The 25,657-nt window shown below is 33.9% G+C and overlaps 4 protein-coding genes across 5 annotated transcripts; 2 read left to right on the plus strand and 2 right to left on the minus strand.

Moving 5' to 3' along the window:
* Positions 1-2,312: 2,312 nt before the first annotated feature.
* LOC134262348 (5-hydroxytryptamine receptor 4-like) lies at positions 2,313-3,345 on the minus strand. The gene has a single exon (XM_062744725.1). The coding sequence runs from the start codon at positions 3,303-3,305 to the stop codon at positions 2,313-2,315; it is 993 nt and encodes a 330-aa protein (XP_062600709.1). The 5' UTR covers positions 3,306-3,345.
* Positions 3,346-12,379: 9,034 nt separating this feature from the next.
* On the minus strand, positions 12,380-14,433 carry LOC134262378 (golgin subfamily A member 7-like). The gene is made up of 5 exons (XM_062744758.1): positions 14,356-14,433; positions 13,779-13,907; positions 13,333-13,485; positions 12,961-13,062; positions 12,380-12,697 (listed from the first exon to the last, which is right to left on the minus strand). The coding sequence occupies exons 1-5, from the start codon at positions 14,371-14,373 to the stop codon at positions 12,659-12,661; spliced, it is 441 nt and encodes a 146-aa protein (XP_062600742.1). The 5' UTR covers positions 14,374-14,433; the 3' UTR covers positions 12,380-12,658.
* A 235-nt stretch (positions 14,434-14,668) lies between these two features.
* On the plus strand, positions 14,669-17,322 carry LOC134262386 (post-GPI attachment to proteins factor 4-like). 2 transcript variants are annotated; one of them, XM_062744768.1, is made up of 2 exons: positions 14,669-14,813; positions 15,101-17,322. In XM_062744768.1, the coding sequence occupies exons 1-2, from the start codon at positions 14,772-14,774 to the stop codon at positions 16,328-16,330; spliced, it is 1,272 nt and encodes a 423-aa protein (XP_062600752.1). In that variant the 5' UTR covers positions 14,669-14,771; the 3' UTR covers positions 16,331-17,322. The 2 variants fall into 2 exon arrangements, with proteins under 2 accessions (XP_062600752.1, XP_062600759.1); XM_062744775.1 differs by having other exon boundaries at positions 14,695-14,818.
* Positions 17,323-22,896: 5,574 nt separating this feature from the next.
* Positions 22,897-24,289, plus strand: LOC134262360 (post-GPI attachment to proteins factor 4-like). The gene is given in 2 exon segments (XM_062744735.1): positions 22,897-23,641; positions 23,644-24,289. Coding segments are annotated over 2 exon segments (1,215 nt in total). The 3' UTR covers positions 24,114-24,289.
* The last annotated feature ends 1,368 nt before the right edge of the window (positions 24,290-25,657 follow it).

A 25,657-nucleotide genomic window follows, 5' to 3' on the forward strand; every position in this document is an offset into this window, starting at 1 on the left:
AGCATATCATCTTGAAGGTACGATTTATAGCGAAATATGCAATTGGATTTACGCAAAATAATAGACTAAAGGGAACTGTGTCTTTAATCTTGACTCCGGCAAAATTTTCCAGTAGAAATCTTAATATCTTACGTCGAGTTATTATCCATGGTCCATATTCCTACAGCATTTTCAAATGATAGAAATTAAAAAGAACTGCATCTGGATGTTCCATTGAATTACCCTAGCTATGATAAGATTTAAATTATAATGTGCAAATAAAGTCATAGTTCTATTGTAAATTTAATTGTTTTCGGATCCACATGTCGACTGATCACGCCCGCCGTCTGATTTAAAGAAATCATGTTTGTATACAGTCTACATTGCTTTTTTTAGTAGCACCTATTTTTCTGATCCTTTTCCAAGGAAGAAATCTTCATAAATCACATTATTTCTGTCTTCCACACTTTAAACATTCTCCTAGACCACAGTGACTTTGATCTACCCAACCTATATTGGATCCCTAAACTTGATAAAATCATTACAAACAGAGAAACATTGTCTGGTCCAGCGCAATTGTTTTACTAAACATCTATCTTTACTCCTTGCCGAAATATTAAAACTCTTGTTAAGGTATTGTGCAACATCATACTCTAAACTTGGTGCAAAATTAAGCCTTCAGTTAATACTGTGAAATCACTAATTTTCACAAAGGTTTAACCCCCTTCCCCACAGTCACGCATTTTAACGCATATACCCTTTCCTATTTCTAAAGCAAAATCACGCATATACCGTTTCCCCGCAATCACGCATTTTCACACACTTTAAAAAGTTCATTTAATCTTCAATTTATTGCCAAATTCCATCTCTTTTGTACTTGCTTAAATCTCATTGAATAAGAAAAGTTATTTTCTGAATAAGATTATATGTCATTATATTATTTACGCTAAACTTTAGAAATTACTTGTACCAGGCTATAATGTGCTTGCGGGGAAACGGTAACGTCATATTTCTATGACGTGACATTAAGTGCATGTTGCGTCACAGCTCAGTAAGTTGTAAAGAGTTTTCGTAGTTTTCAAGGTATGAAGAGACCCAGGAATTTATGTCTATCACGAAATGCAATTTTTCACATATGTTAGTCCTGAACAATTCTTCAACCACGAAATCAAATCCCCATGAATAAATATATTTTCCTCAAACCATGAAAATTTGACCCCTCTAAAATATGAAATTTTACAGTATATAAACTGAAAAAACACTCAATTATGACAAACATTACATTGATTTAATTTCCAGTGGTCCCCACTGGTCAGTAAAGATGCTAGATCAGAAGACTTTAGTAATGACAATACTTTTCAAATGATTAATACTACAGTCTGTAGTATCAATCGGCACACCTCGGCCGATTCGTACATCATCTATGTTTGACGAAGGCGACGGACGGAATCAGCCGAGGTTTGCCGAATGACTATAGTACGTGGAACCTTTGTCATGTTTTATTTCAACAAGGTATATAATTACAAAGCAAAAGAGAGCATTAAAACTTTATGAAGGTGTGATGAAAGAGAGTATATATCTTTGAAAAAAATGATACCAGGTAATCCAAAATGTACATGAATCTAATGAATTCATAGTATATACACTTATTAAAATTTCATCGAAGAAAAAAACTCAAAATCATATTTAACAGTACTGTCTAGACTTTTTACTTCCATTTTTTACTGTGATATCCAAAATATTTTTCTGACACTTGGTGGGATTTCTTAGCAGTGTCCCAGAGTCTCATGAACTCGCATACATCTCCAATTCTAAAGATATTAAGTCCTATAAAAAACTCCATGATAGTGAATCCAATAGGAGAATGGTGGGATTTTCAATCCCACCAACTATCCCACCATTCTCCCACGAGAGAAAAAAATGTCAGATGGAATACTTTCTCCAGTTGGGATTTTTTTTCTCCCATGAATTTGTTCAAATGGGATAGATACCACGGATATTGGCAATCTGACATTTCCTCCCGTTCTGAAACATGGAATACATCCCATAAATTATGACAATGACAAATCACTCATCCTAATCTATAGGATATATTTCACGTTTAACTATGTAATGGAGAAAAAGATTCATTGTCAATATCCATGGGATTTATCCCTTTTGAACAAATTTGTGGGAGAAAAAAATCCCACCAGGTGAAAATCCCACCATTCAGAGTTTTAGGACTTCATCTTTTTATAGATGTTTGTGAGTTCAACATGAGATCCTGGGACACTGCTTAGAAATCCAATCAACTGATATAAAAAATATTTTAGATATCACAATTAGAAACGATATTAAAAAGTCTGGACAATGTCTTGTCCGGAGTTAAATGTCGAACTGTTATTAGTAAATTGGAAACGGTCCTTATTTAAAGCTTTATTTTTATCAGATAACTTTAATCTATTATTGATGAAGTAATAGAGAAAAGGATTGATGGTGGAGTTGGTGTAAGCCAGCCATGTTACAAAAAGCATTGACCAAGGCGAAAATTCCACACGAAAGAAATTCTTCAGAATAAGGAAAAGAAAAAAAGGCGTAAAACACAATATAAAACAACTCTGCAAAATTATCATTGTTCTAGCCACTTGAGTATCTCCATTTTGTCTTTTGGATTGAAGTACTATATTCTCGTTCGTAGTCATCTGACGTAGTTGGTTGCTTCTATTGCGAACCTTGAGGTAAATACTGACACTGGCACTAATATTCAAAACGAGTGGAAAATAAAATGCTAATACGGAAACAATAACTGTTGCTTCACCTTCGACACTTGGATTGCAGGTGCCTTCTTTAGCAGTTAAGATAAGAACCACTGAGGCTAAACACGATATAGTCCAACAAATGATCAGGGTGAGGGAGACCAACTTTCTCTTCATTATTTGGTAATATTTCATCGGTTTCTTCACAGCAACATATCTATCAATATTCATACAGGTGAAATGGAAGATGGAAGAAATGGTTAACATTGCGTCCAATGCAAAAAATATATTAATCGTGACTGTATTTCTGAAAAACAATGTTTCGGTAAAGTTGTGAATAATAGAGAATGGCATAACCAAAAACCCAATAGAAAAGTCAGCTATAGCAAGGGAAATCAAGAAAACGTTGATTTTTCTTTCAAACTGTCCTCTCCTGGTCACTTTAAGGATCAAGAAAACATTTCCGGAAATTGTTACTCCAGCAATGAAAAACAGAAACAACATACACAATATTCTTCCTGTATTGTTCGGTAAAATGGCCTCCATCTCATTGCAGTTTGTTTCTGAAAGGTTATCCCAGCTGTTTTCCATTTATTTACGAATGCTCATTAATAAGCTATGTTCAAATTATGTTTCTTGTGTACATAAAAGCTGTAATGGTACCAACCTACTAAATGAAAATAAATAAAATAAAATAAAAGTTGTATTGATAGTTTCTGAGAAAAATCAATTTTTGACAGCAGACTAAACTAATGATAATTACTTCAGCTCTAGGCACATACAAATTTTGATCACGCAATTAATGCTCTGTCCCTCGATTGCTAAGGTTATACAAAGGTCGGAAGAAACAGTAACTGAATAAAACGAAATGAATCCCAGTGAGAAAATTATAAATATTTTACAACAGAGTAAATCATTGGTTATATTTAGTTTACAAAAAATTGTCAAAACACCACAGATTTAATAATTTATATCATATCCTCAAATGCATTTCCCTTCCTGCAATTCTGACGTACGTCATCCTAGAACAGACGTTTATAGAAAGTTGAGTATAGAGTACAAAACGCTTATAGCTACATGTGAGTACTAAGGAAGATCCATTTGATTCATAATAAATGTTATTCGTCATACCTGTCTAGTCTCAATATTTAAACTTTGGATCCATTTTAGTTTCATTTGACGTTATCAACCTTATCAACCTTTATTTTAACATTTCGCATAATCTAGAACTTGTAGCCATAGAACACTAGATAGATAAATTTCCTAATCTTTATTACAGATTTCACAAAGACTTTGTTTTTAAAGTCTATAATATAACTAGGAAAAAAATAATCAATTCTATCAAATGTTGCTGCTATGGGAACCATAGTTGCTCCAACGTACGCTAAATTTGTTATCGGATTCTTGCAAACAAGTTTTATTTAGTACTAAAGAAAAATTCGGTTGGCACTTTGAAACTTCTAAAAAGAAGTAATATATGCGCTACTCAGAGAACTAATTTATCATATGGGACAAAGTTGAAGATCAAATAATGGAATCTTTAAAATATTGTCAAAACTTTTAACCTTACATTGAAATTCACTATGCAATCAAATAGAAATACACTATCCTTCCTCGACACTGTATTCATTAAAGAAAAGAAACTTTAATATTATAATGTGATTCATGTCACTCTAAGCACACTAGGAATAATATTTCAAGACATACAATTTCACAAGGCATCTTTAAACAATAATTCCCTATACGAAAATCTTGGACGCATTACAAGATCTACTCCTTCAAAGACATTATCGTAGATGATTGATTTGAAACGGAATAACCAAGGCAAATCTTTCTTAAGAAAGGATCTACTCATTGTGAAAAACAAACTCGTTAATAATACCATATCATCCTTTTCTACGCATAATCGAAGAAATGCCCTGCTTATATTTTTTAAGGACGAGTCTGGAATGAAGAAAAGAAAATATGAGAACCATCTCAAAATCTCAATTAAGAGACAGTCTTTTGAAATCAATCTTATATATATAATTGGACTGCATCTTAAATTTTACAGTTGGTTTCATCAGGTATAATTGTCTATCACCAAATAGCAAGCTATGCAAGAATTAATAAGAAGTTTTTCAATCATGTTATGTTCTGAAGACTTTCAGAAAAGTATTGAACTCAGACCACTTATTAACTTCATTAGTAATCAAACGCCTAGAGGTTTGGTGATTGGTCCAAGGATTAATCTATATACAGAGAGAGAGAGGAGAGAGTATTAGATATATACTAGTATTCAACTGTCACAACGTTTGATTGCAGAAGTCTCTTACTTCCATCGATTATTAAAAAATGTGTAAGACTTGATTCTTCTTTGTCCTAAATAGTATTCATTTTGCTTACATGTAACATGTACACAGTCTTTTAATAAGGAGACAAATATTTTTTTATGAGATAGTAGCTATTCACCAGTGAAACCCTTCACCGGTAAATGGTAACGTCGCTATGTGAGTGAAAAATTCTCGAACGGGACTTTAAACAAATTTAACATTACATGGTGTGAGGAGCGTGTGCTATGCGAAAGCCTGTCCACTTCTCTAAAGAGAATAAGACAACCACGTGTAACAATTTTATAAGCTCATACGGTATTTAGCATGGCTCTCATTCCTGATTAAATGACTCTATTTCTTTTAAAATTAATTTTTTTTAATTCCAAGAGGCAAGACTTGGTCCTGTAATAAAGTGAACATTTACTCAAATACCAGCGTACACTGATCTTTAAGAACGGTTTATCTGCTAACACAATCCATACAAAACGTTAAGTGTAAATCTATGGTTTGTTGAGTTTTTATGTCAGAGTAGACGCCATGTAACAAGTAGAGGTAATCTGTAAGTTTGTTTACAGTACGCATTTAAATAAAACAATAAATGAACATATATATATGCAATGAAAAAATACCCGGTACACCTTACCGGGTAGCCTACTTGTAATGCGTAGAACAACGAGGGAGAAATAATGCATGTACATTTTGGTAAACACACCAATGTCTGGACAGGAATAAAATTATTGAAAAAATATAAAGAATTGTAACAGAAATGGAAAAAAATGTATGGCTGGATCGGGAACCGAACCCGGGACCCGTACTTCACCAATCATTACCCTACCAACTGAGCTACCCAGTCCGATATGTACATAATAAATCATATCAGAATTTAAGTAAACTAAAGCGAAAGAAATAGTAAATGTCAAACTCTATTCATTAACTTCAAATAAAGAATATCTTAATGATCTACTCTCTAGCTGCTTTATTGTCCAAGAAACATAAATTCTACTTCATTAAGTACGCAAGCAAACAGTGCAATGATCTAATTGTAAACTGGGAAGCAGTGTTTTCTATTGTACGAAGTTATTGCCCTTATCATTTCAAAATTACATTCATTTTTTGTATAGATAAACAATTCTGCTAAATTAAATTTAAAGTAAAATGTTCAAGAATAAACATTTCATATTTTCTTTTGGATAAACAATGTAAGTTTTCTCTTTTATAGAATAAAATATTTTCTTACTATATTCTATTTAAAATTAACTATGAAACATCTCTCTATTTCGCCTTTAAATAGTTTATTTTATAGATTTGGAGGAATCTGAATCAGATTGACAATAAAAAAATAAAGAGAGGGGGTGTTAGTGGAGAGAAAGAGAGGGGGAGAGAGAGAAAGTGGGGAGAAAGGGAGGGAGGGACTGAGTGGACAGAGAGAGGGAGGGAGTGGGGAGAGAGAGATAGTTAGAGAGTGGAAGAGAGAGAGAGAGAGAGAGAGAGAGAGAGAGAGAGAGAGAGAGAGAGAGAGAGAGAGAGAGAGAGAGAGAGAGAGAGAGAGAGAGAGAGAGAGAGAGAGAGAGAGAGAGAGAGAGAGAGAGAGAGAGAGAGAGAGAGAGAGAGAGAGAGAGAGAGAGAGAGAGAGAGAGAGAGAGAGAGAGAGAGAGAGAGAGAGAGAGAGAGAGAGTTTGGCAAAGAGAGAGAGAGGGAGAGAGGGGGAGAGGAGTGAGTGGGGAGAGAGAGGGGGAAGTGTGTAGGGAGAGAGGGAGGAGAGGTAGGAAGTGGGGATTGAGAGAGAGAGTGTGTGAAAGAGAGTGGGGAGAGAGAGTGATTGGAGAGAGGAGAGAGTGTGGGGAGTCGGGACAGTGGGAGAGAGAGAGAGAGAGAGAGAGAGAGAGAGAGAGAGAGAGAGAGAGAGAGAGAGAGAGAGAGAGAGAGAGAGAGAGAGAGAGAGAGAGAGAGAGAGAGAGAGAGAGAGAGAGAGAGAGAGAGAGAGAGAGAGAGAGAGAGAGAGAGAGAGAGAGAGAGAGAGAGAGAGAGAGAGAGAGAGAGAGAGAGAGAGAGAAATGGGGAGAGAAGAGAGAGTGAGTGGAGAGAGAGAGAGAGAGAAACAGAAAGAAGGCGTGAGTGGGGAGAGAGATGCTTTAACCACTGTGCTACTCAGGTGATGAAAGAGAGGGGAGAGAGAAATATAGAGAGGAGGAGAGTATGGATGGAGACACAATTTAGAGGAGGGGTATGAGAGTGTGTGTGTGTGTGTGTGTGTGTGTGAAAAGAGGGGGAGAAAGGGAAGATTGTTGATTGTATGTTGTTTAACATCCCACTCGAGAATTTTTCACTCAAATGGAAACGTCACCGTATGCTGGTGAAGAGCTACAAATTTAGACCTGTACTCGGCACTCATATGACTCATGGCCATTGAGCAGTGAGTGCTTTTTATCATGCCAACGCCTACACGGGATCTAGGTTTTTAAGATCATGTCCGAAAGATCTGTGACTTTCACTTCTAATGCCGAGCGTTTAGCAAAGGAACAGTCACTGCCTATGTTTACGTCTTAGGTTTGACGCGGTGCCGCGAACGAGAATCAAACCCCTGCCTCCCGATCATGAAACGAACGCTCAACCACTAAGCTACCATGACCGGTAGGATAGGGCGGAAAAATGCTACTGTTATACATGTGCACATTTTGTCCCCACCAACAATATAGGTCACCCTATATTTTGAAAAATGAGTGAAAACGACAGCGTGTACGATTGTCTTAACAATTATTTTAAAATATCAGTAATTGTAGCTATCCACGTTTGTTTGATATTCACACAGATAATGGAACTTGAATCTATTGCTTAAAACCCTCAAAACAAAATTTACCATAAGATGTACGAAGGGGTGATCAAAAAGTTCGCGAACTATCTATATATTTACAAAACCACAGTTCAGATCAGAATGAAATTTGGCACAGGTAGAGTCATATACATGTTCTATAAATAGCATATGTAATGGAACGTTTTGACCCGTGTTTGTGACGTCACAATGTGAAAATGACGTCTTTATGTAGATCACTTGTGACAAAAATTGGTTGACTCAGTCGTATTCGAGAAACGAACGGCTGTAAACTTAAACTTACATCTTGGAAATTACTTTGCAGAAGATTATAATAATTTGTACACGGTTTATAAAAACAAAAGACTTGCCAAAAGTTTTGTCATTAGTTGGATTGATTGTTTAAGTAAAGGAAGGGAGATATTTACAAATGATGTTTGTTCTGTTGCCCAGTGAGAGCAAGCTGGGAAAGAGACGTGTCCTTTCTTTAGCAATTTGATAATAAAAATCGTCAACTTACAGTTAGAAAAATAGATGAATATCTTTACAATAATATAATTATTAAATCCCTAAAATATTGTTTATTTTAGACTTTAAACATATCAGATATAATAAAATGAAGGCCCCCATACTTTAAACACATGGAATAAACGACAGAAGACTTCGGTTTTAACTGCAAAAGGATATCATTATCCACCTACACTATTGCCGAGATTTGGCCATTTCTAACAAATGGACTGTTTCTGTTGTAAAAAATAACTTGCGTGTTAAGAAATATGAGTTGAAAAATATTTTAAGCTTCTGTGACAGAACGCTTAGGAGCATGTCACGTGACCGCCTATATCACGTGATCCGCGCATGGGCAGAACGGTTGCAGATGCGCATTAAAATTGGAGAGGACTACTTTGAAAAAAATTTCAACACTGAAACCCTATATCATTTCTTTTTTAGAAGTTATTCAATTAGTTCGTGAACTTTTTGATCACCCCTCGTACTTGATAAAAACAGCGAAGGTCTGACAAGAGCAAAGAATTGCAAGAGCACCAAGACAGATTTATATGCAATTTTCTTAAATGTTAGTGGTATTGTTGTTCAAATTCGTATTCGAGGAGACAGTTTAATTTCTGGAGGAGTCTAGAAAGCAATTTTTTTGCAAAAAAATCGAAAGGTTTATTAGAGGAAGGACCTAGAATCAGGAATGCACTAAATTAAATTTCTTCATGACAGCGTCCAAACCCGCACGCCCTGAAGAGTAAAGAGGTTTTCGGGATAAACAGAAAGTTCATGTTTTTTCACAGTAAAAATATTCGCCAGATCTTTGACCTTTTGACTTGTTTCTATTTCCAACCTTGAAAAAAAAAAACACCTTTCAGAAGGAAAAAACAAGTCCAGGAAATTTGGATCTGTAATTTTCCAGTATACTAAGGGTCATACTCAAAAATGAGTACTAAAAACAATCAGAAATTGGATAAAAAATGTTACGTACATGTGTTTTAATTAAAAGAGATTAATAAGTTAAATCATGAAGACTAAATCATTGAAAAGCGTCTTTTGCTTCTTTCTGAGCATAAAACAAATAAAAGAGTTTGTGTAAAAGAAAGTGAGTTCTTTTCTTTGGTGTTTCTTATGTTATTGTTTTTGGACTCTAGCAGCTACAGATATGCCCGTAAAAATGAAATTATCCCAATATTTGTCATATTTAATTGTGTTCTAGACTAGAGGCCCAAGGGCTACAATGCTCATCTGAGTCAATATGGCCATGTTGTTCTTCATCAGTAGAATTTTTCTCTTTTATATGCTGTGAATCACATAATTTCATGGGGTTAAATTTTCGAGGTTTGATGAAAAATATTGTTTGTGGGGATTTGATTTCGTGGTTAGAGAATGTTTAGCAGAAATGCATGTGAAAGTGATTTCACAGTATTCCTATATTAAACTTTTATCTCTATTGTGACCCCTTCTAATCCTTAGTTGGTACAATTTTTATAGATGTAGCCAGTCCCCACCCCTTAGGATCATGTTTTAAACATTCATGTACCTACACTACTTCAAAACAATAGCAACTTGACATATCAATGTGACTAAAAATGTTTCTGTTCTTTAGCAAAAGGTTGCAAACAGTTCATATATATCCATATGTTTAAGTCTGATAGCACATTGTGGCCCCACCCTACCCTAGGCAGTCATGATTTAAATAAATTTGAATAAACAGGACTGAAGGATGTCTCTATTTCAGTATAACTAAACATAGCTTTCCTGTTCTTTGAAGTTTTTCCCCCTATGTATATTCCTATGTAAAATTTTGATTCCCCATTGTAACCTCACCCTACCCCTAGGGTTCATGATTTGAACAAATTTGAATCTACAGTATGTAAAAAAGATTGAATTCAAGTTTTCAGTTTTTGGCCCAGTGGTTCTTGAGATTTTTAAAAGATACCACGAATTTTCCACTAATTCTTAATTATCTCCCTTTCAAAGAGGGCATGGTCCTTCACTTGAACAAAATTGAATCCCTTCCACTCAAGGATGCTTTGTGGCAAGCTTGTTCGAAATTGGCTCAGTGGTTCTGGAGAAGAAGTTGAAAATGTGAAAAGTTTATAAACAGTCACTGATGGTCAGACAGGTGGTTGACAAATGTGATCAGAAAAGCTCAGGCGAATTAAAAGAAAGCACACAATTGTAAGCGAAGATGAGTTTATTTATCAAGGAACTACAAGACACAGTGTAATAAATACTGCATTAAAATTCCAAGAATACTGAAGCATTTTACTAAATATATGCACTCTTAAAATAATTTATCTTGTTGAGCTTTTTTAAATTGTTACAAAGATGACAAAACTATCAGTTTACTGTTGTACATTAAACTAAATCAACATAAATGAATTTTATTTCTGTTGCTTTTTTACTACCTATTAAACAACATCATGAAAATGCATGTTTTAATTGTCAGATCATTACAAGTTCAATCAAGACTGTGTTGATTCAAATTTCAAATTCTGGTATCATGAACACAGACTCAGACTGACTGACAATGTAATTAGCAATACATGTATTTGGGACTTTTAGAAATCAACATTTTGATTCAACAGAATGACACATCTGAGAGCAATGACCTCCCTTTTAACAAACCTCAGACTACAATGTATATATGCTACAGTACAGATGGTCAAGACATCAAATTTCAACCATGTAGAACTATTGCAGAATTAAAATGACACCTTTTAAGTACAGGATCGCTCAACAAATGTAAAAATAAATGTTTATCATGAATACAACAATAAAAGCTATCTAACAACACACACAGTCAAAAAGTTTTTAAGAGAGAATTCATAGAATTATCCAAATATTGAAAAATAAATACATGAGCTCTAAAAACATTTCACGAAAGAAACATCGGGAGTTCTATTCACAGTATTAACTTACTCAATTCAAAGGTGATTTTTCTTTCCTTAATACCCCTTCATATTCAGACTAGCACAATAGAACAATGATGAAAACACAAGTATCATAATTAAAATGTTCAACACCTTTTGTAACCCTTGTATCTTATTGGTAGAATGATACTGTTATTTTGTGTTAACATTTCTACAAATTGCATTTAACACATATTACTTGCATTTACCTCCGGCACCTGGTGAATTCTGGATTAAAGAAAAAGTGAATTCGGCTAACAGATGGTTGCAGCTGTAAAGTGTGTCTAGAGCATAAAAAATACAGTTTAAATACTGCAAGGATGACTAATGAATTTAGAATGCGTTTTTGGTGACTGTCGTTTTTGATGGGATGATGCTTGGATATTATGCATATTTTTTATGCAAAAATTAAGATTTTTTTTGTTATGTAATGCTGTTACATCCAAAGTAAAATAAGAATACATGTTTATGTAATTTAAGTCTGTAAGTGTGTCTAGAGCATAAAAAATACAGTTTAAAGGTGTTATATTTCAGAGGACTATTAAACTTCCTAAAAAAAATCTTTTCCAAATATACATGCATTTTGATAAATTGTTCAGGTGTTCAGACAACGTAGCAGTATGCTGCTTTTATAGATAATGATAATACAAGGATTAAAATGAAAAGATAACTTGAAATGTACTTTTCAAAAAAAAATGTCAGTCTTTGGGCAACAGAAGACTGGCAACACATTAATCAAATACCTTGGTAATTAAATGATTTACAATGCCACTTTCCTATCAAATAACAGTGAAGACACTAAAAAATTGCACATATAATATAGATCAAAGAGGATGAAATCATCTACATAGACATTGGTGAAAATTTAGTATTTTGGTATAATATGACAAAACTTTAATATACATGTATGTATGGATATCAGTACTTATAGATCATAAAACTTTTTACTGAAAATGAATGTTAAGAAGATTGTTACAGTAAAATAACTATAAAAATTTTCTTTTCTTCCAATTACAACACAATTTGAAGCTTTACTTCAATTAGCAGTGGAAAAGAAATGGAACCCTGAGAGGAGCTGACTTAAAGTGACTCATTCTCAAATCAAGGAATGTTTCTATTCAAGTTTACGTCAATCACAGATATCATGGTCAATAGACAGCTCTAAAATGTTCCTTTAGAAGTCATTGTTCAAGGTGGACAGCACAAAATTATAAAGTTTATTGAACAAGGTGCACAAATTAATTGTGTAGAAATCTGATGAATCCAAGTATAGATATTGAGAAATCTTGGAAGTAATTTTACAGCGCGCTGTTCACAACATCGAGCACAAAACCATGGTACATGTATGATGGATTTAGACAGCAACTGTTTCACTTTTATTTTCTCTTTTGTCTTGATATTGCATTGCCATCATCTTCCATTTGTTTCATTTAATATGCAGATTTCAAGCTACAATGAATTAGATATGTTTTATTAAAAACAATTCATTAAACATTATTAAATGTTATACATGAAAATATATTTCAAAATTTGCTACAACTCAATTTTAAACTTCATCAAGTGCATGGTAGCTTACTATCAAAAAAGATTATTTCAGAAAATTTTTCTTCCAAGAGGTTAATTTAGAAAAAAATTATAAGCAGGATATTGTGGTGTTTTAAATTTTGATCATGTTTACTATTTGTCACTTAACTGAGGGTATAAACACTCACCGTTCTTAACCCCCGCTCCACTGGATCCACCAACATAAGACCTCGCGGGACATACACTGTCTGGTTCTGTTCTGCTATGTACTTCCCAACCTTCTTCAATACCTGTTCAATATTCATTTTGCAAATTTAAAGTATGTAAATATCAGAATAAATTATGTTAAATAACTCATTCTTGGAATTACAATGTCTTTAATGATTTTATAATACACATAAACATTTAGGTAAAAGTAAAAACTTGTAGTATTTCTATACAGTACAATTTAATCATTTATAATATAAATCATATCAAAATCTATGTACGAGTTAACATTTATCAGATATATTATGAATGTGTGAAATAGATCTCCCTTGCATCCAGAAAAAATACCTTACTTTTTCGTAATGTGTGTCAAAGCACAAGTAACTGAGGTATGCTGTCAGGCAAGCAAAGCAGCTCTCACAATAATTCCGACTGGTTAGTGACTCGGCCTCCGAAAACATGGTATTCAATGTGCTGATGGTCCGTACAAAATGTTCGTTTTCAACCTGCAATTTCATAAAAAAATTCAAACAACTGTAGTAATTACCTACTGGTATCTGTTAAGTTTCAGTAGTATTGATATGTAGTTTTTTTTTTTTAAAGAAAGTCACACTGGGGAAAAACTTGTGTGTTCAGGAATTATGTACAATCTGCAGATGACCTTTTTAAAAGACTTCTTCCCTACAGAACTGAAAATGGTCCCTTTGTATCTTTAAAAGTTTAATATACCACACTGTCACATAACATAACAATAGTAGCACATCAATTGCACTGTAAAAATAAATGACCTCTGACATACCTTTCCTTCCAGTTCAGGGGGAAATTTGGTCTGAAACTTGACAGCAGTACCATCAGAGAAATCCCTCTGGACGAACACTTTGGAACAATTGGATGGAAGGATCCTGGTCATGTCATCCATTTTTTGACCCTGAAATACATTTATATATATAAACATACATGTCCACATTCTCTCAATCATATGACTGAACTGTGAATATATCAAAAGGTGTAAACTATGCCAATATGGGGTACCAAGATAAGTTTTAACAGCTGACTGTTAAAAAAGGATGTTCAATATTTTTCTAAAATTATTAACATGAAATAAATAATTAAAATTAAATATATTTTTTATAAACTAAGGTTTATCACATATAGCAAGAAATCGGTATTGTATAGTATTCATTAGGACTTAATCCAACACATGCCTGATGAATGTCCACACTACACAACAGTGACAGTTTGTCATTACTGAGTTATGACGCTGTAAACTGCCGACTGGGGCAAGGTTCTTTGTTTAGAGGGTCTGGCCATGTACAGTGAAATGAATTAAATTAAAATATGGTTGATTTACAACACAATCTAAACAATTTAAGTACCTGTTGATGTATAGCCATCCTAAAAAACTTTATAATTTTATTTGCATTATCCGGGGATTTGTAAATAATTGAGACGAAATAAAACAAAAACACGGTATAGGTCAATGATTTCTTTTCCGGATAATATGCATACTTAAAAAAACAAAACAAAAATGTTGTTGCAATTTTATTTTGTTGAAATAAGATGTTACTTGCTCAGTACGAACATATTACAAATAACAGATAGCAAAATTTTAAATCAAAATAATGATTTTTACAGTACGAGTATGTAATGGTACGATATATTTTGTTTCATTTGAGAGTAAATGCACTTCCGGTGAGGATTCTCTTTCCTGAAATGTGAAAATGAGTTAGTTTAGTTTATAAACAGACGACATATGCATTGTTCTATACTAGATAGAAAATTGAAAACTTAAATGTTGAATTGTTCTCAACAGATATTGTGCACAATTTCCACGGTAAAGTGAGTTTAACAGTCTTTTTCTGCAAGTTTGTCGAGGAAATTCGAAACATATACTAAATGTAATGTTTTGCTGATGTCAGTTTTATGAAAAATAAGCTATTGTTTAAGCTATTTTACTTTTTTCTTATTGATAAATGAAACATACCCTAAACTGGACAGAGCTGATTAATAACAGAGGCAGGCTTTACCATTGCCATTCATTTTTAGCACTATTGATTATACATTGTATTTGTATCTTTAAAGTGTGGTTCAAATTGATTATTACTGTGCTCTTTTTTACAGATCAATCCCTATATTATGATGAGAAGATTGTGCAGACGTTTATGGAAAGACAAATTTTGGAAACATTTGGGATTAATCACTTTGGTGACATATTTTGTCGCACTCCCTCTATTATCACTAAGGTACAGATACACAGCATATGACAAAGTTTGGAACAAGGACAAATCGCATGCACAAGAGATATTAAGGAGAGTGAATGATCAAAGGATAAAGGAGGCTCAGACCTACATTAATGCCTATGGTGAAATGAGAAATGGACTCTCTTTACCACAGCCTGTTAACATTGGTATCACAATCATTACTGTATCAAGAAATCGACACAGGTTGGATCAGTATGAACCAAAGTACTTAACACAAGTTGTAGGAAAGACTCTCCAACTTCTTAATGAAACAAAACATTTAAAACTGACATACTCCTTATTCATATGTAATGTTGATGATGAACCTTCCTCTTACTTTGAGCTTCAAAATCTGACAAAAATAGTAACTACATTCAATAGATTTCCAAACTCTTCATCAAGGCCATTATTTCAAAGGTCTGTAGATCAAACTCTAGAAAAAGAAAAAGAAGACTACATTTATTGTGGAGAGCAGGCATTTAGGCAGAATGTTTCTAACATTCTTCTAGTGGAAGATGACGCATTACCAAATGAGGACATGATATCTGTTGTTGACCATCATCTTTTTTCCATGGGACTTGGTAAAACAGGACCCCATCAATCAAATATCACCTTCATTAAACTATACCACCCTGATCGGCTCCTTGGCTTCATCAGTTTAGAGAAGGAACGCCTCCCAGAGCTCTTTTGTTTGGGATTGATTTTGACAACATGTTTCGTCAAAGCTTATTTGACCATTTATCCAATTGAAGCAAATCATCGAAAAATAATATGGCTGGGTTTCTTTGTCTATTCATGTCTATTTGTGTTGGCTGTAGGTAGACAGAATTTCACAGCCTTGAGGAGGATCTCCAAATACTTGTACCAAGTCACCCCAGCCCCATCTTGCTGTACTCCTGCCATTGTGTACACAAAACCAGGCTTTCGTGCCATTTCATCATATCTGAAGTCTGTGAGATGTAAGAGTGGGTTTGGTAAAGACACTGCAATTGATAAGTTAAGAAAACTCAATCCAAAGTTAAAAGCTTTATTGATTCAGCCCAATCTTTTTAAACATATAGGGATGTATTCCTCTCTGAGAGACCAGGTTTTGGATCCATTTATAGTTTGATGTTTTTGAACTCTGAATCATATACAAAGTATATTTTAATTGATCATTGTCATGATTGTAAGGAACAAAATATTTGAAATTTCCAAATTTAATTAGCCTCCATTGCAACTTTATGATGTTTATCTTTCTATGCTGTATTATACATTTTATCAGTTTTGTGCTGAATACCTTATTTTCAAATTGCTGCATTTGAAATGAGACATCTCTCAATGCAAGATCATTTGCAGTGAGCTTTATACATGTGAAAGTATTCCCTTTTTGAATTAAGCATTGAATCTTGCCAAATTAAATATATATTTATATATTAAGGTATATCTTTTTAGGTCCCCTTAGTAAACTCAGGTGCCCTATTGCTATCTGTTTTTGTCTGTCCATTGTGCGTCAACATTTCCAGTTTCTTCTTTAAAACCACTGAACCACTTATCAACCAATTTGGCATGTAACATCTATTGGTGAAAGGGAGTAAAAATTATCATGAAGTCCATGGCCCCTACCCCCTGAAGCCAAGGGATGGGGCTCCTCTGCGTCTGCTTCTCCTTTGCTCCAGGGTATTAAACAAACAAACTAAATGCATATTTATGATGAGTAAAGGTGTCTCTTCTAAAATTGTGAAATGCATGGCCCCAGGGTCAGGGGTTCCCAGAGGCATATAATATCGTAGAAATACATTTTTTCTTTGTTTCTCCGCTCTGCCTCTGGCTATTTAGTAATCAAACTAAGCATGTGAAGTGTATATTAATGATAAGCATGGCAATGGTGCCTCTTTCAAAATTGTGAATTTCATAGCCTCTGGTTTAAAACACAAACTAAATTCAATGGATGGAAAGTTGTTACATGATACTCAAATGACCTATGAGGCCCATATTTATTTATTAAACATGTTTAATGCAATATAATAATGCAAAAAAAAATTAATGTATATTTGTTAATATGCTGCTCTTTATAAGCTGTGTTATACTGTAATGTTAATGATCTTGTACTTTGTTGATTAAAAAAATATCTTGAAAAAATTATATTCCATGTAATCATTGTCAGCATTTTTATTACAACTTGTTACATGTAAATCAGCAGGGTGACCAATAAGTTTTCTTTCACTGAGTCTTTTAGTATGAATATGAAAATAGTAGGGGAGGGCTTGCTTGCTAAAAAAAATTGAGGCTTTATCTACCATAAAACAAGAGCCTTCTAAGTTTAATTGCAAACAAGTGTTTCTCCTCTCTCTCTTTCTCTCTCTCTCAAATGAAAACCCCCTTTCTCTCTCTCTCTCTCTCTCTCTCAAAAGAAACCTCTAATTGTGTGTGATTAAAAAAGTTGTCAATGATCATTAAACTTAGTTTGAATCCTCAGTAAGGGGTATCTTTTCATATTTATATTGTATCTTGCAATGAGAGAAAGGGGGAAGTGAGAGCAAAATATCTATCATGTCCCAGTGACAGAAAGTATCAGTTAACTAGACACTGCAATTGCAAATAGCAGCATATATATATTTTTCCTTGAAAACACTCCAACAGTGCAGTGGTCAACAAGTTAAAGGAATATTGGTAGCTCCGGATTGCAGGTGGGAAACTGTCTAATTTTTTGGTTAAATATTCTGATCAAGAAATTAGCTTGTGTGATAATAATTAGAATAGACATTTCCTTTAATGATTTGAACATATTTTATTGTATATACTTTACAATTGGGATTGAGCAAAAGTTCTAAAAACTTCTTACTTATTTCCTTTAATCATGTTAATTTTTTTCTTTGTTTTTAGCTCAGCTGAGGTGAAAGCTCAAGAGATCTTTTATGATCACATTTTGTCCGTCATCTATCCATCTGTCTGTCTGTAAACTAATCAAATTTTCAACTTCTTCCACAGAACCACTCAGCCAATTTCAACCAAACTTGCCACAGCATCCTTGGGAAAAGGGAATTCAAATTTGTTCCAATGAAGGGCCACACCCGCTTTCAAGGGGATATAATTAAGAATTAGTGAAAATTTGGAGTATCATTTAAATATCTTCTCAAGAACCTCTGGACCAAAAATATTGAAACTTATTGGACCTTAAACTGTAATTCAAGTTTGTTCAAATCATGATCCTCTGAGATAGTGTGTGGAAGCAATGTGAAATCAATGTTTTAAATGAGAACACATTAAAAAATCTCAAGTACAGCAAAGTGATGTGAAAGCATCCTCAGGTAGTGAAGATTCAAGTTTGGTTAAATCACAACCCCCAAGGAAGGGTGCACCTACAATGGGGGATCAAAGTTTACATAGGAAAATATAGGGAAAAAATCTTGGTCAACCACACTAATATGGAAGCATTCCAAGGTAGTGTATATTCAAGTTTGTTGAAATCATTACCACAGGAATGGGGGTGGATAGGGTGAGGGGTAGGCTGAAATGAAAAAAGGGATAAAACTTTTACATAAGAATATATAATTTTAAAAAAATTGCCCATGGGCCTCATGTGTTAAAATTAAGTTTTCATTGTTTCCTCTATTCTTTCAAGTTCCAAAAGGTGTATTATTCACATCTCAACACAATTAAATATATGTTTTTACATTTTTATTTGCCATTTACTGAGTTTTAATAAACATAGTAAAAACCTCTGTGATTAAAATAAAACAACAATGCAGGGGATAAAACAATATCCCCAAAATCATCCAAATCTACAACACATAGAACCGTCACAAAAAAGGTTCATGTATTTGAATTTCGATTAATTCTCCTCATGTGGTGACATGGGTGACATGCTGTGAACCAGATTTTATTTGTGTGTAAGAAACATATGTGAATTCAGAGTTTAAAAAATAATATTAATAATTGAGAAACTAGTATTTCGTTAAGACTTTAGAATGCATTTTCTCTGGGAAAAAAAAAAGAAAAACAAGAGGCCCATGGGCCACATCGCTCACGTGAGAAGCTTTGACCATTCTGTTCTTTACCAGATTTCCCCCTTGTAATACATAATGCATCCCCACCCTACCCCACTGATCATAATTAAGACATTTTGAAATCTACACTACCCCAGGGTCCTTCCTTGTGCACATAAGTTTCAGCTTTTCTGGCCCAGTGGTTCTTGAGAAGAAGATTTTCAAAGATTTTTCCTATATATTTCTATGTAAAACTTTGATTACCAATTGTGGCCTCCTCCCTTCCCCCGGGGGTCATGATTTGAACAATTTAGAATCTACACTACCCCAGGATGCTTCCACATAAGATTCAGCTTTTTTGGCCCAGTGGTTCTTGAAAAGAAGATTTTCAAAGATTTTTCCTATATATTTCTATGTAAAATTTTGATTCCCCATTGTGGCCCCGCCCTTTTCTTGGTGGTCATGATTTGGACAATTTAGAATCTTCACTATACCAGGATGCTTCTACATAAGTTTCAGCTTTTCTGGCCCAGTGGTTCTTGAGAAGAAGATTTCCAAAGATTTTGTCTATATATTTCTATGTAAAACTTTGATTCCTAATTGTGGCCCCGCCCTTCCCCCAGGGGTCATGGTTTTTACAATTTAGAATCTACACAACCCCAGGATGCTTCCACATAAGTTTCAGCTTTTCTGGCCCAGTGGTTCTTGAGAAGAAGATTTCCAAAGATTTTTTTATATTTCTATGTAAAACTTTGATTCCCCATTGTTTCCCCCGAGGGTCATGATTTATATAATTTAGAATCTACACTACCCTAGGATGCTTCCACATAAGTTTCAGCTTTTCAGGCCAAGTGGTTCTTGAGAAGAAGATTTTCAAAGATTTTTCCTTATTTATTTTCTATGTAAAATTTTGATTCCCCATTGTGGGACTTCCCCCGGGGGTCTTTGAACAATTTAGAATCTACACTACTCTAGGATGCTTCCACATAAGTTTCAGCTTTTCTGACCCAGTGGTTCTTGAGAAGAAGATTTTTTAATGACCCCACCCTATTTTTGTCAAAAATTGGCCCTTTATTTAAAAATTTTAACCCCTCTTTAACCAAGGATGCTTTGTACCAAGTTTGGTCAAAATTGGCCCAGTGGTTCTTAAGAAGAAGTCAAAAATATGAAAAGTTTACAGACGGACAGACAGACGAACAAATGGACAGACAGACGTACGGACGGACGGACGACGGACAAAATGTGATCAGAAAAGCTCACTTGAGCCTTTGGCTCAGGTGAGCTAAAAAGGGTAATTTCAAACAAAATTCGTAAATAAATGTAATTCTCTACTTATAGTACCGGTACATGTTTTAAGCTTGCTTAAATTTAATTTTAATCATTCTTTGTTCATTTTAATCATTCTTTGTCAAACAATTCTCACTTTTACAGAAAAATTATCATTTAAGAAAAAAAAAGTATTTTAGCTGAAATAATCAAAAAAGGGATCGAACTCTTCTATATCCAAAGAAAAATATAGTATTGTAGCATAGAAATACATATACGTCAGAGGAAAGCATTTAAAGCAATGGCTCTCCCCACTAAGCAACAATGACAAAATTATGACATGCATATCAATACCAATTGTTGATCAGTTTCCTTTTCCATAGCTCATATAATTAGACATCCGCGATTTACTTAAATATATATGCATCCAAAAATATACTGAGTAGGTTGTTTTAAATGCGTCTACATTCTCATAAATATATGTACAGTAGCAAAGTTTTGAGATACCTTGCATTACTACAATGTTCATTCACCAATTATAAGAAAACACCTGCATACTGTAGAAGCAGAAAAGTTCGTGAGGGATTAAAGAGCTTCAATTTATGCCTAAAGCCCTGTAGATATACCAGTTGATTGATTAACACTTGATTTTCCATTTGAAGCATTAAAATAAAATAGAGTCTTAGTGCTTTCATTTCGTATTAAAAATTTTCTCCTAAAAGCCCAGGTCTTGGAAAACTGGTTTTATGAAATTGCAATGTTCTTGAATTTTAAGGTAAACAGGTATAATTGAATACTTTCAGTAAAGAAAAATAATATGCGCGCACTCTCTGATCTAAAAAAAAACATGTCTTTAAATCCTCAGAAACAGTTCTATCATTTACTGGTTGCATATTTTAGATCAGAGGCTGCGCTCTAAATTAATTATCGAAAAAATAGCTTTAAAAAGTGGCCGTATTTGTAGACTTTTTCAGAATTATGCCTTGATGTTAGTTGGACACCGGCTGATGTTTCTGCCGAGGAAGGCCAGGGTGGAAATGGCCTTAATTCTTAGTAATCTTATCTATGTGCGTATCCCATCTAAGGTTCTTGTGGATTATGAGACCAAGATATTTGGCAGGGTCGACAGTGTTCAGGACTTGGCCGTGTATTGTATAATCAGCGCAAAGTGGGGATTTCCGGTTTGTAACCCGCATTACTTCACACTTATCCGGGTTGAACTGTATGAGCCATCTGTCCCACTCCTGAAGCTTATCTAAGTCGCTCTGTAAAATGGCTTGCTCCTCTGTTGTCCTTATCCTCCTATATACAACAAGGTGTCCTCGGCAAAGAGGCGAGTGGTAGATGGCACTGTTGATGGCAAGTCATTACGTGATTTAAGGTATCGTTTTCCTCAGTGTACAAATATTGAGTGGGTCAACTCGTACACAAAGATTTTTCTCGTACATTTTAATCTTTTTATATCTCTGATTTTACCTATATGCGCAGATTGTTTTTGTTTTTTGTTTTTTTTTTTACAACATTTTCTCGGCGTAATTAAATTCTGAGGCGTCAACTCCTACACATTTTTATTATTTAAATATATATTTATTTGATACATAAATGAGAAGTTAGTTTTTTGATTCTGTGGATTTAATTGTAAATTAAAATATATTTTATATTTGAAACAAAATACCAGGTAATCAATTTCATTGAATTTGATTTCTAATTGTTAAACATCACAACAACAAGAAATGTTTAATTTTACATTTTAAATTTAGTTTTCTTTTATGCAAGTAATATGTGGATATAAATATAAACTGATATACTTTAGAAATTTTATAGCACCGTAACGTTCATCGTTAGATATAATGTAGATAGTAAATGCGATTGAAATACACCGTAAGATTTTAATGGTATATCGTATCATTACAATTTCCAAAAAAACTTATAAAATTTAAAAAAGTAAAAAAAAAAAAAAACGGCAGGTTAACACGTCTCTCAAACCATGGTGAAGTTTAAGAAATGAAGAAATTGTGACATGATTTTGGTTATAGGAGCATTTCGTAATTAGCGTTTGTCGCAGATCAAAGAAATCTTAAAATTCCTATAGAGAGAAGTCACGGTTGATTTCAAATGTTAAACCACTAAAGTATTTATGAAAAAAATTAAATTAACACTTCTCTTTGTCATTATTTTATTTTTTTTTTAGATTATACATTATTCATATAAAATAATTACAAACAAAACGTTGTGTACGAGTTGACTTCTGATTTGCATACGAGTTGGCTTCTGATTTGTGTACGAGTGGACACATGAAATATACCATAAGCTGGACAGCGCTGATTAACTTTACTATTTCCATTCATTTTTAGCACTTCTGCAATTCTGTTTATATTATCTTGATAGTGTGGTTAAAATTAATTACGATTGTGCTTTCATTTACAGATAAATCCCTGTTTTTATGATGAGAAGATTGTGCAGACGTACATGGAGAGACAGGTTTTTGAAACGTTTGGGATTAATTACGCTGGTGACATACTCTGTCGCACTGCCGTTATTGTCACCAAGGTACAGATATACAGCATATGACAAAGTTTGGCACAATAAGGACAAATCTCATGTGCAAGAAGTAGTGAGGAAAGTGAATGATCAAAGGATACAAGAGGCTCAGACCTACATTACTGCCTATGGTGAAATGAGAAATAAACTCTATTTACCAGAGCCTGTTGACATTGGTATCACGATCATTACTGTATCAAGAAATCGACATACATTTGATCAGTATGAACCAAAGTACTTAACACAAGTTGTAGGAAAGACTCTCCAACTTCTCAATGAAACAAAACATTTAAAACTGACATACTCCTTATTCATATGTAATGTTGATGATGAACCATCCTCCTACTTTGAGCTTCAAAATCTAACAAAAGTAGTTACTACATTCAATAAATTTTCAAACTCTTCCTCAAGGCCATTATTTCAAAGGTCTGTAGATCAAACTCTAGAAAAAGAAAAAGAAGACTACATTTATTGTGGAGAGCAGGCATTTAAGCAGAATGTTTCTAACATTCTTCTAGTGGAAGATGACGCATTACCAAATGAGGATATGATATCTGTTGCTGACCATCATCTTTATTCTATGGGACTGTTTCAAACTGGACCTCATCAATCAAATATCACCTTCATTAAACTATACCATCCTGATCGGCACTTGGCTACATAAGTTTAGAGAAGGAACGCCTTCCAGAGCTCTTTTGTTTGGGATTGATTTTGACGACATGTTTCGTCAAAGCTTATTTGACCATTTATCCAAGTGAAGCAAATCATCGAAAAATAATATGGCTGGGATTCTTTATGTATTCGAGTCTATTTGTTTTGGCTGTAGGTAGACAGAATTTCACAGCCTTGAGGAGGATCTCCAAATATTTATACCAAGTCACCCCAGCCCCATCTTGCTGTACTCCTGCCATTGTGTACACAAAACCAGGTTTTCGTGCCATTTCATCATATCTGAAGTCTGTGAGATGCAAGAGTGGCTTTGGAAAAGACACTGCAATTGATAAATTAAGAAAACTCAATCCAAAGTTAAAAGCTTTATTGATTCAGCCCAATCTTTTTAAACATATAGGGATGTATTCCTCTCTGAGAGACCAGGTTCTGGATCCATTCATAGTTTGATTTTTTTGAATTCTGAATGAAATGCAAAGTAAATTTTCATTTTAATGGATCATTGTCATGACTGTACAGGAACCTAAATTAATCGGTACATTTGTAGTTGCAAGAAAATACGGTGTATAATTTTAAAGGTACAAGTCAACAAAATTTCTCAGTGTAGAATATTTGAATTTCCATATCCACTTTTAGCGATAGCCTCCATTTAACTTTTTATTTTAATATTTTCTATAACTTTTGTATTATATAATTTTGTGTCAGTTTTAAACCTTAGGCCAAGATATATGAAGTGTGTTTCCTTTGCCAACCTGAGAAAAAATAGGGTAGGTAGGTAGGGAAAACATTTTATTTTTCCATTTAATTGTTCAAAAATTCAACAGGGATCAGAAATCTCTGTCAAAAACATTCCTGATTAACGCGTATAGGATATGTCCATTTTCTCAAACATGGAAGTGATCCAAATTAGGATTTCAAACAGTGAAACCAGATTTGTTTACTTCCTGAGAAATTTCGTTGGATAAATTTTTCATATATTTTAGGGTCGGTAAGGGAACCAGAAACACACAGTTTATTTACCTAGGCCTAATTTTCAAATTGCAGTATCAAGAAATAAGACATCTCTTAATGCAGCACCATTTGCAGTGAATCTTATATGCATGAAATTATTTCCTTTTTAAATTAAGCTCAAACCTTGCCAAAGTATTAAAATATATTTATATATTAAAGTATATCTTTTTAGGTCCCCTTAGTAAACTCAGGTGCCCTATTGCTATCTGTTTTTGTCTGTCCATTGTGCGTCAACATTTCCAGTTCCTTCTCTAAAACCAGTGAACCACTTATCAACCAATTTAGCATGTAACATCTATTGGTGAAAAGGAGTACAAATTATCATGAAGTCCATGGCCCCTCCCCCTGAAGCTAAGGGATGGGGCTCCTCTGCCTCTGCTTCTCCTTTGCTCCAGGGTATTAAACAAACAAACTAAATGCGTATTTATGATGAGTAAAGGTGTCTCTTCTAAAATTGTGAAATGCATGGCCCCAGGGTCAGGGGTTCTCAGAGGCATATAATATCGTAGAAATGCATTTTTTCTTTGTTTCTCCGCTCTGCCTCTGGCTATTTAGTAATCAAACTAAGCATGTGAAGTGTATAGTAATGATAAGCATGGCAATGGTGCCTCTTTCAAAATTGTGAATTTCATGGCCTCTGGCTTAAAACACAAACCAAATTCAATGGATGGAAAGTTGTTACATGATACTCAAATGGACCTATGAGGCCCATATTTATTGATTTAAACATGTTTAATGCAACATAGTTATACAAAAAAAATATGTATTTGTTAATTTGGTGCTCTTTATAAGCTGTGTTATACTGTAATGTTAATGATCTTGTACTTTGTTGATTAAAAAATAATTTTGAAAAATATATATTCCATGTAATCATTGTCAGCATTTTTATTAGAACTTGTTAAGTCAGCAGGGTGACCAATACGTTTTCTTTCATTGAGTCTTTTAGTATGAATATGAAAATAGTAGGGGAGGGCTTGCTTGCT

Source organism: Saccostrea cucullata, unplaced genomic scaffold, assembly GCF_032062105.1.
Source record: "Saccostrea cucullata isolate Sc308-1 unplaced genomic scaffold, CSIRO_AGI_Scuc_v1 ctg1434, whole genome shotgun sequence".
NCBI lineage: Eukaryota > Metazoa > Mollusca > Bivalvia > Ostreida > Ostreidae > Saccostrea > Saccostrea cuccullata.